Source organism: Hylobates moloch, unplaced genomic scaffold, assembly GCF_009828535.3.
Source record: "Hylobates moloch isolate HMO894 unplaced genomic scaffold, HMol_V3 SCAFFOLD_39, whole genome shotgun sequence".
NCBI lineage: Eukaryota > Metazoa > Chordata > Mammalia > Primates > Hylobatidae > Hylobates > Hylobates moloch.
In genome coordinates this window covers 1,291,885-1,305,076 of record NW_026652314.1, presented here as the reverse complement: position 1 = coordinate 1,305,076, position 13,192 = coordinate 1,291,885, and the positions used below count along the sequence as shown (strand labels likewise).

Sequence of the window (13,192 nt, the reverse complement as noted above, 5' to 3'; positions counted from 1 at the left end):
GAGGCAGGAAAATCACTTGAACCCGGGAAGCGGAGGTTGCAGTGAGCTGAGATCATGCCACTGCACTCCAGCCTGGCCACAGCGCGAAACTCTGTCTCAAAAAAAAAAAAAAAAATTTCATCTCTACCACAAACGCTCTCTGAAATACTGAGCAGAGCATAGCATGAAAAACTTTGGTAGGTTTTGTTTTTTTTGGAGACAGGATCCCATTTTGTCTCCTAGCCTGGACTGCAGTGGCGTGATCATGGCTCACTGCAGCCTGGAACTCCTGGGCTCAAGTGATCCTCCCATCAGCCTCCTGAGTACGTAGCTTTCAAATTGTTGTTTAGAGGTTTTGTCATCTGGTAGTGGAGCTTGACAATAGGCAAGATAAAATTGGCATATTTATTTATCACATAGAGGTATGCCCTACTTGAAAGACAACCAAGTATTATAAAAACTCTCACTCAGGTACATGAATGAGTTACACAGTGGTATTTTGGAGGGATATTTTGGTTTTAACAAATATTAACGAATGGTTCCTTTATGTTGCAAATTTCCTTCGATGTGCTTAAAATATGACCTGATTTGCACGGACCTGGAATTTGTATCCAAGTATCCATGCATTACAGAGCAAGGGACACCTGTACCCTCAGTTCCTTCCCACAGCAAAGCGTTTACTAGAGGTGTCCTCTCTAACCTTGGCTCCCTGTCGCCAGGTGATGGGTGGCTAGAACAAAGTGAAATGACCTCAAGAAAGCTCACAAGGAGGGACGAGCATTTGGGAGCTAATCATAATATAATGGTTATGCCCCATGCAGAGACAGAAAGGTGAATGGATTTGCTTTGCCCTGCTGTGCCACAGAAACAGGCCACATTAGTTCCATTTATCTCTAGGTCTATCTGTAATACAAACTGGCTCCAGATCTTCATTTTTTACATAAATAATGTGCTGTGTGGCTTAGTTTCTATTATGCGGTTGCCATGGCAGTTCCTCCAGTTGGCTCTTTTTCAGTGAAATGAAAAAAGGCACTTGTTAGGGGGCAGGGAAAACACACAGGGTTGGTAGGGAAGGGCTCAGACACCTGGGCAGCCTTTGGGATCACAAGGAATACTAGGAATATGAGCTTCCATTCAGCAGGACCACAGCCCAACCTGGCAGCCAGAAAGAAGGAAGCAGGTTGTGTGGGATTTTGAGCTTGGAGCTTGTTTATTAAACCGAGCTGCTTGGGAAGTTTAATGAGGTTTCAACCAGAAATCTCGGGGGCTTCTCTTTGGGGTATCAAGCAGCAGAGGTGAAGAGTTCCAAGGAGAAGTACAGAGGCACCTGGGCCGAGAGAGCCCGGAGCTCTGCCAAGCTCATTAGCACTCATAGGGTAACACAGCCCTGCTCTCGCCCGATTCCAGGCCTGTCATTAAAACCGGGGGAAGGGCTGCCTCCTTCATTAAGCTTTCCCCCTCTCCCCAACTGCCTTTGGAGGCCCCACAGAACGAAGGTGCTGCTGTGCTTATAATGCACGTGCTGTTATTCCGGCAATCATGGATGGACTTCAGGGGCCTATGAACCCCCTGAAATACGGGTTCGATTTTATGGGTAGGTGTATTTTGCTGGGCTGTGGGTCTAGATCTCATCAAAATCTCAGAGGGACCTTCCTTCATACAAATTAAATTCAGATGCTCTAGGACTAGCTCTGCAAGGAACACTCCGGATAGAGGTATACAGGCCCTGGGATCTCAGATTTGGCCACACCTAGCTCCAGAGGTCACTTCCTCCTCCTGCAGTCTGTCACTGAAGATGGTTGGCACTTTATTCTGGCCTCAAGGGGACAGTTTTTTTGAACAGTTAATTTGTATTAGTGACTCATCTGTCACTTTCCCATAGTAGAGATGACACTCTCCCCCTTCACTCAGAATCACCTGGGAATGTGAAGGTGCTGAGGACTGCGCTGCACACCAAATGCTCTGATTTCATTGGTCTGGGATGGGACGCCCTGGATGATTGTCATGGGCAGCCAGGTCTGATAACTCAGGGATAACAGCAGGCAAACACAGAGAGGAACAGGGAACTGAAGTAAGGAAGGGGAACGGTTTTCATCTTATCTGCAATTTTTGGTGACTGGTTGTAGGTACCGGAAATGCTCTACCGTGAGGGTTTCAAAACTGGTTACCACCTCATTCTGAGCTGGGAATATTAAATATCCAGGGGAAGGGAAGTTGTCAGTATATATGCAGATATTTTCCATTTTAAACTATATGTGTATACACACAGATGTACTCAAGTCCAATTTGTGGTCCCTGCACACAAGAGCACACACAGCCCTGAAAGCCTCATACAGAAGAACACCACACATAGTATGCCGGCGCTTTGCAGTTTCCCCTATGAGACTACGCCGCTTTCACTGACGCTAAGAATGTTTCCCTTCAAGGAAGACCGTCTTGGCCTTCTCAGGCCCTCAGCAGAGGATGATGATGATAATAGCAGCCGTCATTCACTTTACATGGTAAAGTGACCCAGTACACACTGTGCTAGATGCTTTTTTTTTTTTTTTTTTTTTTGAGATGGAGTCTTGCTTTGTTGCCCAGGCTGAAGTGCAGTGGCACAATCTTGGCTCACTGCTACCTCTGCCTCCCACGTTCAAGCAATTATTCTGCCTCAGCCTCCCAAGTAGCTGGGACTACAGGTGTGTACCAACATGTACCACAGTGCAAATTCCAGGTTGTCGTCTCTTTAGTAGAGATGGGGTTTCACCATGTTGGCCAGGCTGGTCTCGAACTCCTGATCTCAGGTGATCCACCTGCCTCAGCCTCCCAAAGTGCTGGAATTACAGGTGTGAGCCACCATGCCAGAGTGATGCTTTCTATGTGTAAAGTTAGTCTTCACAGCCATCTGGTGAAGACTGTAGTATTATCATCATCCCCATTTTGCAGATGAGGAAACTAAGGCAGGAGGGCTTAAATAACTTGCTCAGATTTGTACCATAATAAAAAGGCAGAACTGGGACACAAACTCATGCGCTTTGCCTGCTGAGCATGTCTTTGAGCCACGGAGTCAGACACATTTGCCTGGCAGTGCTGTAAGAAAAGCTAGGCAGAGACAGGAACAGGGGAGCACTGGCCACCAGATCCAGAACGCTAACATTCTTTTCCCCGTAACAGGCTTCATCCCTCCACCCCTCATCTTCGGGGCGGGCATCGACTCCACCTGCCTGTTCTGGAGCACGTTCTGTGGGGAGCAGGGTGCCTGCGTCCTCTACGACAACGTGGTCTACAGATACCTGTATGTCAGCATCGCCATCGCGCTCAAATCCTTCGCCTTCATCCTGTACACCACCACGTGGCAGTGCCTGAGGAAAAACTATAAACGCTACATCAAAAACCACGAGGGCGGGCTGAGCACCAGTGAGTTCTTTGCCTCTACTCTGACCCTAGACAACCTGGGGAGGGACCCTGTGCCCGCAAACCAGACACATAGGACAAAGTTTATCTATAACCTGGAAGACCATGAGTGGTGTGAAAACATGGAGTCGGTTTTATAGTGACTAAAGGAGGGTGAACTCTGTGTTAGGAATCCAAGGGTCATTTTTTCTTAAAAAAAGAAAAAAAGGTTTCCAAAAAAAACCGAAACTCAATACACACACAGAGGCACAGACGCGCACACACACACACACACAGACACACCGACTTTGTCCTTTTTCTCAACATCAGAGCCAGACAGGATTCAGAATAAGGAGAGAATGAGATCGTGCGGCGGGGTCCTGGAGGCCACTCGCGCGGCTGGGCCACAGAGTCTACTTTGAAGGCACCTCATGGTTTTCAGGATGCTGACAGCTGCAAGCAACAGGCACTGCCAAATTCAGGGAACAGTGGTGGCCAGCTTGGAGGATGGACATTTCTGGATATACATACACATAACAAAACAGAAAACGTTTTTTAAAAGTTTACTAAAAAAAATAAAAAAAAACGAAGTTGAAAACATTGCCAGATTAAGCACTAGTGACACACCCCGTGCCACCCTCCTTCCTCTAGGTGGGGGTGGGGGTGGGCGCACAAGTCGGAGGGGTGGAAGCCCCACTCCTCTCTCTGACTGACTTTCGCAATATGGGTCACTGTGTAGACGACTCACCCAGTCTGCATGTGGTTCAAGGCCCCAGAGTTCTCTCAGTGATGCTAATGGGTGATCCATGCTGGAGTTTGTAATTGGCACCTCTCACCAGCTCCATTTCCACGTTCAAGACTGAGGGGGAGCCGGGTGGGGGCCCAGCACCTCCCAGTGACGGGCATCCACCTTTCCCCAGCCCCACAGAGTGACCTCAGGAAGCAGTAGGCCTCGCCTGGCTATGACTGACCCGGCTCAGAGCTGGTGAGACCCAACGCAGTCCAAGTCATTTGCTTACATTTGCCAAACATTTTGCCATTTTTAAAAGAAAAAAATACAATCCATATGAATTTCAAACTGTTGTATGTATAACCCTCTAATACTATTTTTAACTACTTCTAAAATCTGTGTTAACCCTTCAAGTCAAGTCACTAACACAGTTCTCTAGGCCGGATTTATTATGCTGCTTGCTTTTACTTTTTTTCTCCTTTTTTAATGCACCAAAAATATGTGATACAAGGGATGCAATTAACCTATTGTAATTTTTATCATTTTATCCTCATTCGGATATTCTACAAAAACAAGAATATACAATGTGTTACAAGAAGAAAAAAAATGCTTCAAGAAGAGTGTATATGCAGCCTGCCTTTAAAAGAATCACATTTGAGACAACAGGGGATAATGTGATGAATTGCAAATTTGCCTTTTAGCTTTCTTCCCCATGATTCAGTGATCACTGTCATGGGAAGCCCTTTTATATTCATGCTTGACATTCTAAGAGGCGTTCTTTTCAGCCTGTGGAGGAGACACTCTTAGATGTGGGTTTGTGTGTATGGGTGCAGCACTTCCGGGGATAGGAAAGAAGAACAGTTCCCTAACACAAGCTGTTAAGAAGTCTGTAGCATCTATGATAACGAATAGACCCACAAGCTCCTGGAAGCTGTCGTGTGTCCAATGCATGAAAATGTCCGTGACATTTTCAGTGTTAGTCTTGAACTAAGGCCCTTGTCTGTGTGTTTTGAAGGTGAGTGAACCTCAGAGAATGAACCTGTTATGATTTGGGGTAAGAATCACGTTGGAAAACCTCTTGCAACCAGCACACTAGGCCTTCTATGGCCATTTCTGTAAGGGGACAGAGCTTAGGTAAAGCCACAAACACTCATACACACACAACAAAGGGCCCTGCTAACTTACCCCTCATGCTTCTCCAGTGACCTTTGTTCATGTCACATTCCTGGCGCTGGAAAAAAACTCAAAGGTTGATTGGTTTGCTCTTTCACCTTGGACACATTTGCATTTTACCCACAAGGCAAACAAAAGAATCAGGAAGTAAAAAATGGTTGGGAGTGGGACAGGTATGGTACCGAATTTTTAATGAACATTGTAAGTGAAGAGGCTTGAATGACAGCCCAAATCTAGAGAAAGCACTCAGCAAGAACGACCAAAAGAAAAGCTGTGTCGTGGTGTGGGGCCACTGTGATCAGCTACCTGGGGCAGGATGCTTCTGAGACAGGCCTTTCAACTAACTCCTAGTGTCAGTATGTCCTTGCTTATGAAAATGGGGACACTCATCAGTATGTTAACTAGTAAAGGGGAGATGGTTCTCCAACCACTTCATAAAATATGTATGTTCTGTTGTTCCTAAGCCTTTGATAATATCCTGTACAGATTTTGGTTTAGTTTTGCAAATATATTGCTAATAGGTCCCTCTTATAGATTATTGCTTGGCCCTTCAAACTCAGTAAACACACACTGAGGCCCTTTGACCTAGTGTTTTATGGAACTATTTGCTTTGAGAGAAAAAAAAAAAAAAAAAAAAAAACGTTTTTTAAACTCTTTGCATTTTGGATTTTTTTTTCCTAAGAAAGATTTTAGGATGAATGTGAAAAAGATGTTAGAATAACAGGAAGACAACTCCAGGGCTGAGTTTTATCAGAAATTGGGTATAAATTTAAAGGCCGCTGTTGCAGGATGGCTCTGAATTCTGTTGTGTCATCTTTGAAAATTTTAATTTTTCTCATATAGTACCGAACAGAAAACTCAGTCTAGTTTTAATTTGCCTTTTGTGCTCTAAAGAAGCATTGTACATACAACACTAGATCCAGCCCCTCGATTATCTGTTTGGTTTCAAGTGAATGAAAAGATTTCCTGGTAAGATCATTGGATTTACAGAATACAAAAATGTACGGGATGGAATAAACCTAGAAAGTGAATGCTAGAGTTCTCTCTCTTCTGCTACAAACTCCTACACCATCTCAGTTGAACATGCCCAGGGTGGATGAAAAGTCTCTCTCTGCTGAAATTGACAGATCTTTGTAACTCCTACGTAGAGACAAAGAAGGTTTGGGTTTTTTGTTTGTTTGTTTTTTGTTTTTTTTTTTTTAACCAATATCATTCCCTCCTATGAAGTAAGCACATTTTGCAAAAATACCTCTCTAGAGGACAGGGTTTGCTGCCTTCTCTCAGCTGAGGCTGTGTGCTGTCAGGGAATGCTGGCTCTGAGGCACCCTGGGGACACAGGGCTCCAGAAGGCCACAGCATGGCATGCTGGCTTTCCTCACAGCTAACGAAGGAGTGGGAGCAGCCTCCTTTCACGGTCCCCCCGAGGAGCTTGCTAGGAACACTTAACAGGCAAAATAATAATGAAAGCCAGAAGCTCCTAAGGAATCATTTGACAGAGTTGCTAACGTCTTCCGAGCAGGAGGGAGCATGCCCCTCCATAAAAATCACTTCCTTTTCACCATCTGATCATGGAATGGCTCGCTCTAGTGCTGACTTTTAAAGATTGGTTGAGTGTCATCTGTACATTCCAGTCCTCCGATTCCACTCCCCTGTGTCCAGTAATTGCCCTCCAGCTTCCCCTCACTCGCTATGGCAGGGCTTCCCAGCCCTTCTAGTCGAAAAGCCTGCAGAAACATTCCACACAAGGGCAACCAGCTGGTCCCTGGGATGGTAGTCACACCACTCTTGAGGAATTTTCCCAGGAAAAAGATTCTCCTGTGGTTGCTAATGGATATTCTTTCCCACCTTCCAGAGGAGGTCATTCACTGAGGAACATGTAAAATGGAGATAGATACATGTACTAAAACAGAGAAACCTCTGAGGAAAAGTAGTTTCTGGCTCCCCATGTGCCTGCTGGGCTGGTTTTCTTGCTGCCTGCTGCTTCCGGTCCTAGGAAGTCTGGTTTCTTCTCCACCCAGCCATGCCTGTCAGACCTGTGCAGTCTGCTCTAAGCCCTGCTAGGAACTCCAAAGGCCCTACTCAGCAGTGGCAAGCTATGGAGGTCAATGCATAGATGTCAGTGCATCTGATCATACAGTCAAGACCAGAAAAACGGGATGAGCTTCTGTTGCAGTTGGATGGAGTTACGCTGTATTTTATTGTTGCTTGAATATTTTATTTGGTTTGGTTTAGATGAGGGAAGAAACCATGCAGTTTTTTCAGTCTAACAGATGGAGAATACTTGCTGCTGCCTGGTGCTATTCTTACCTGACTATCTTGATGGCTTGGGAGAACCACATATCTGGCCAGAAGCCAGAGGAAAGTACCAGACACATGGCAGGGGCCTGCTGGCTCCACTGGGCTCATGCCATTCTCCTCTGATTGACCTCCTCTCAACCATGATCCATGTTTCCCTTTAGGGACTGTTTCCCCTTAGGTTAGAATCCACTTCACATATCTAAGAGGTGCCAACTTTTCCAAGAGAGGGTGCTAGTGAAATTAAATTTGGCCTGGAAAATTAGTTCAAGACCCAAATATAGTATTGATCCATTTTCTAACCTTCCTTCCTTTTTTATTACACCTGCTCCACCCAACTTATTCCAAACCGCTACTCTCCCAACAGCCGCAAGAATGTCATCCCTTAGAGTAAACCGCCCTAAGTGACAGACTTTGGACCCCACGCCCCTAATGTATTGTCACTGCTCAAGAGTAAATTGGAATACTCTCTCACTGGTGGAAGATGCAAGGAAGATTTTTGTTCAAATGCCTCTTATGAGGCCTGTTGCCTAGAACAGCATGTGGAATCCACCCTGAATGCACGCAGCCACCCATGCCTGCCTCATCAGTAGCTTCAGCAACCCAGAATGCTTGGTCATCATGGGAGGGACAACATGGGTTATAAAACCTAAAATGGAAAATTTTGGAAAGCAAAGATGGCCCTGTCCCTTAGAAACCTGTGACTGCCATGGAGACAGGGACAACTCACACTTCTCAGAGACTATCCACATTAGCATTTTTCTTTGCAGAGTTTGTTTTATTTGGGGGTGCATTGCATGAGTTTGATATATTCAAAACATGTATTTTTTTATTCATTCCTTTACTTAAAATTTTGGCTATATGCCAAGCCCTAGATCACATACAAAAGTGGAAAAGATTTGGTCCCTACCCTCCAAGAACCCCCATTTCAATGACCTGGACAGATCTGAACACAAACAAAACCAATGGGATAATAGTATTAAGAGCTAGAGTCTGTCTGGGGATAAAGAGAGCCAATGCATGATGGTGGTGAGTTCTGCCTCATGGCAGCAAGAATCAGGAAGGCTCTGGAGAGTGGGTGGCCTAGAAACTAAGAACTAAGGAGCAGTGGGTGACTTTTGGGGAAACAGGGTGAGAAGATGAGGGGCAGAATTGCCCCCAGAGAGAGAGCCACCAAAACACATTCACAAGTTTTTTCTCTAATGGGCCAAGTAGTAAATATTTTAGACTTTGTGGGCCTGCAGTCTCTGTTGCAACTACTCAACTGTTGTAGTACTGTGAGACCAGCCATAGACAACAGGTAAACAAATGGGCTATGTTCCAATAAAGCTTTATTTACAAAGGCAGTCGGTGGCTGAGGGAAGGCCATAGTGTGCTGATCTCTGTTCTCTTGCACAGGCAAGGCCTCAAGCAGCACTGCATGTTTGGGGGACCCTAGCAGCTGAGCATAGGTGAGGCAGATCCCAGCACCTAAGACTCTGCTGTAGCATGGGCCAGGGCATACATAGGAAGGGACCTTGAGCTAGCTGTCTATCAGCCTTAACACTCCTGACCATGAGACTCTAATTCAGATATCTCATTTCCAAGAATAAGGTAAGTACCCCTTTGCTCTCATGGTTAAAATTGAAGGCAACATTATTTTTCTCTTGTATGATGTGGCGGATTTGAACTGTATAGTCTACATTCCCATACAGCTGTGACACCGTAGCTCGACTAGAGTTACCCTATCCTTTTTCTCTTAAATGATGGAAATGGGCACATGAGGGAGAAATGTTCAAACTAGAAAAAGAAGAGTGATTCCAGATACCAAAGAGTATTTCCAATCCTTTTCCTCCCCACAACCAACACAAAACACTGGCACCCTAAAGTTAACAGATATGCCAGGTAAAATACTTGGTAAGCACTAATAATAGTAGCTAACATTTCTCAAGCACTTACTATGAACCAGCTACTGGCTGAGCTTATTTCATGTATTAGCTCATGTAATCTCAACCATAACCCTGTGAGGTAGGAGCTGTTATTGGCTTCATTTTACAGGGGAAGAAAATGAGACTCAGAAGGTCCAGAATTGGCTCAAATTCACAAAGCAGAGTTGGGATTCAAACCCAGGTCTATGAAAAAGCTTTTAGGTCTTAAAAAGCTCTCATTCCCAGACAGACCCATAACCACTATGGGTACTACCTCCCTACCAGCTAAGACACAAGGGACCTCCCTCCCCACCTTTAGACACTGATCAAGAAGACTCTGGCCCGAGTGGACTGTGGGGCCCCACGTGCTCCCACATGCCTCCTGATGTAACAGCCAGGACACCATGGCAGCTGGGTTCTGGGGCTGTGTGTCCTTCTAACCCCTGATCCCAGTGGTCCATTGATGTGAAGTATTTTACCTGAAACGGACAGATAAGAGGAATCAGATAGGAGACTCTCCTACTCCAGTGCATTCCGAAATGCACTATCAAAGCACCAAGATGCCAGGGAGGCACTCCACAGTGCTGGTCATGAGCTCCCCTGGAGAGACCCCAGATACCTGCCATGCCTGGCACTCCTGTAGTCTACAGCATCAACCACAGGAGATCAGCTCTGGCCCCAGGGCTTCAAACACACCGAAGCTGGTCCCTAATTGGATATACTTCCTCTCCAGAGGAGACCAGAGGCACTTGTCATATTGAGTTCAAGTCCCTGGTCAAACTCATGCACTGGCCACCCTAGCTTGCTGTTCTGTCTTCTGTTCTCAGATTCCAGGCTTTTAGGAACAGAATATCCAGACATTTCCATTTCTGTAATAGTGACTCAGGTCAACAATCAGGAGTTGGTGATTGTCATAAATTTTGAATTTTTTCCCCATAAGATACAATTGATTATATTCTTTTGCTGTGAGCAAATGAACAACACAGTAAGTTTTCTGCAAGTTTAACATTCTGTAGGTGGACACTTGCCATCCCATTAATGTTTTTCTTAACATTAACCTTATAGAAGATTCTCACACTAACCTTATAGAAGATTGCTCTCATGGAGACATGTTTGGCAAGACCATTTGATTTTATAATCTAAGGCCATAAAATGAATTGGAAGCATAGAATTTACAAAATGTTCTATAAAAGGATCCCAACTGAACACAAATGGTGCTCCCATCCAGCACTGTAAGGGAGGGAAAGGGCCAGGAAGCTCATGTTTTTATTAAGCACCTGCTACCCACGTGCCGGGTTCTGTGAATTCATGATCCCAGGTACTGCTCCCAGCAGCCTGCTCACACCAGCCCTACGACGTAAGTATATATTCTTTTCCACTTTACAGGTCTGAAAACTAAAGCTCAGCAAATCCAACCTTTCTAAGATCACATAGCTAGTTTATAAAGCCACCAGGAGCCAGTGACAGATCTGACTCCCAAACCAGTGCTCTTTCCACTACAACATACAGCCCCCGAAGTTAGAACACGGAACTAGCTTCTTATGAAGCCTCTACAAAGCCAACAGAGCGTCTACCTGTGGGAAACCCCTAGCAGGAGTCTATTGTTTCATAGAGAAGTGAGCCAGGAGTTGGCGGTGAGAATCTCTGCAAAGTTTTGCCTATGGGCACAAGAATCTAGGTTTCACTTTAATAATTAAATGTTGGAAACCTTTCAAAACACTCCTCCTTCCTACTTCAACCTTAGCCACATCAGCAGGAATTTCCCAGCCATTCATCAGCCTTTATCTTATTCATTCTGCTGAGCAGAGATGAACCCCAGCTCTCTCACTTCTGTCCCACCCTTCCCAACTCCCCACACCCAAGTCTTTCAGTGAAACCCAAGACTATAAGAACTTGGGCCTTGTGAGAGTGAAGGAAGGATGCTCCAACTTGCCCAGGACTCAGGCTTCAGCTTCACAATCCCGAGGAAAGGAATGACATTTCCAAACTGTCACCTTTGTAGCGCTGGGTCAAAGTCTAAAGAGGACAAATAAATGGACAGAGACTTCTATGGCCTCATTGTGCCTATTGAACAGGAGAGCTGCATGTCACAATCAATGAGACCTGCACAGCTTGTGAATCATCACTGAGACTAGTTGTGTTTTTATACCTTTAAAATGAAGCCACAGCATCTATTCTGGAAATGTGGCCTAGGCTTAAAACCTTGCTCCAAAGAGGATATCATTTCAGCCAGCATGCAGTGAATATCTGTGGCTACACAAAAAAACAAACTGTCCCAAATGCTGGAGGAGGAAGTATGACATTGTGACGCCAGGCAGTTTTCTCTGACACTCAGGAATCTCTTCAATAGAGATGTACAGTGACACTTAGAGCCCCAGAACACAAGGTCTGTCACTAGTAATTTACATAAGATAAGGACAAATTATTGACTGGGATACATCTTACTCATCCCCAACATCTGCTTGGCTGTGGGGATGGTCATGTAGATAAATATCCTTCCCAGAAAGGATATTTGGCCTTCAAAAAAGTCTCTGGGCTCAGAATCTGGCCCCTTGGGGTTACGTGGACTGAAACCCAGCACTTTATTGCTTTGACTGCCTACTCTTGTCCCTTCACTGCAAAGCCATCATGCTATTAAATAAGCCTAACAAAAAGTAGGTGAAGCAGAAAAGACCGATCTCTTTTTCCTCTTGGCTCTTCTTCCCTCCTCCCCCTTTAGGCACAGAGTACCAAGACATTGAGACTGAGAAAACCTGCCCCGAATCACATTCACCTTCAGAAGACTCCTTTGTGAGAAGCTGAGGGCCTGGCCCTCTTCCTCTTCCTGGAGAAAACAGCCCACCACCACCCACAGACCTCGCGGGCCTCACTTAGCGTGCTCCTCCCTGCCCGAGAACCCGAGGGTCCCCATGTGGATTATCCAGCCAGTGTGTGGTCCTTTGAGGCCCCAAGCGCAGGCCTGTGATGAGGACTAAAGAGGTGACTTATGGTCACGAGTACTCCAAACAGCTCTCAGAGTAGGCATCTTTCCTGGGTCTCTAAAGAGTCATGCTGACCTGGTGTGCAAATTCCCTTCCACCCATCCCTCTACCTCCTCTGGGGATGGCTTGCCGACATGCTTTAGAAACTCCCCTCTTGGGAATGCTCCTCTGACGGAGGGCTCCAACAGCTTTAACGAAATCAGCCGAGAGGGTGAAAACCACCCTGTTGCACAGAATGGAGGGGGAAAAAAGCACATACTCAATAGATTTTTGAGTGTGGTATTCTGTATTTTTGCAGCTTTTATTTTCCAAGTGAGCAGTTTAGAAATATGTGATGTAAAGTACATACTGTACGTTTGCTGAAAATTATATTAAAAGCACTATTTTAATTCTTCCTCTGTCTCATGCTCTAATCTCTGTTATCTTTCTTGTGCCTTCAGGTAGAATGATTCTAAAAGATTCTGGAGAGTGTTTCTGGCCATGTCTGTTCTATATTTATGGGCTTTGAGGTTATGGACTTAAGAGAGTATGAGCTTTAGAGCCAAGAGAGACCTGAACTCAAATCCCTACCCCACTGTTGGTGTGATGTTAATGTAGTGATCTGACTTCTCTTAGCCCCCGTTTCACCATTTGTAAAATGAGAATATTAATGCCTACTTTATACAACTATGGTAAGACTTAAATTAGATCATGTGTAAAGGTACCAAGTGCAACATACAGCACGGAAATTGTCATTGTTCATTACTACCCCA

At 45.2% G+C, this 13,192-nt stretch overlaps 1 protein-coding gene across 6 annotated transcripts in view; it reads left to right on the top strand.

The window, feature by feature from the left end:
- LOC116463495 (solute carrier organic anion transporter family member 3A1) overlaps positions 1 to 12,835 on the top strand; it is a 326,223-nt gene extending 313,388 nt beyond the window's left edge. For 4 of the 6 annotated variants that reach the window (XM_032146624.2, XM_058434675.1, XM_058434673.1 and 1 more), the window contains exon 10: positions 3,136 to 3,656. In XM_032146624.2, the coding sequence (XP_032002515.1) occupies positions 3,136 to 3,515 (380 nt within the window). In that variant the 3' untranslated portion in view covers positions 3,516 to 3,656. Of the gene's footprint in view, positions 1 to 3,135; positions 3,657 to 3,684; positions 3,953 to 12,178 lie in introns of those variants that run through there. The other 2 variants (XM_032146625.2, XM_058434672.1) reach the window with 2 other exon arrangements.
- Positions 12,836 to 13,192: the final 357 nt, after the last annotated feature.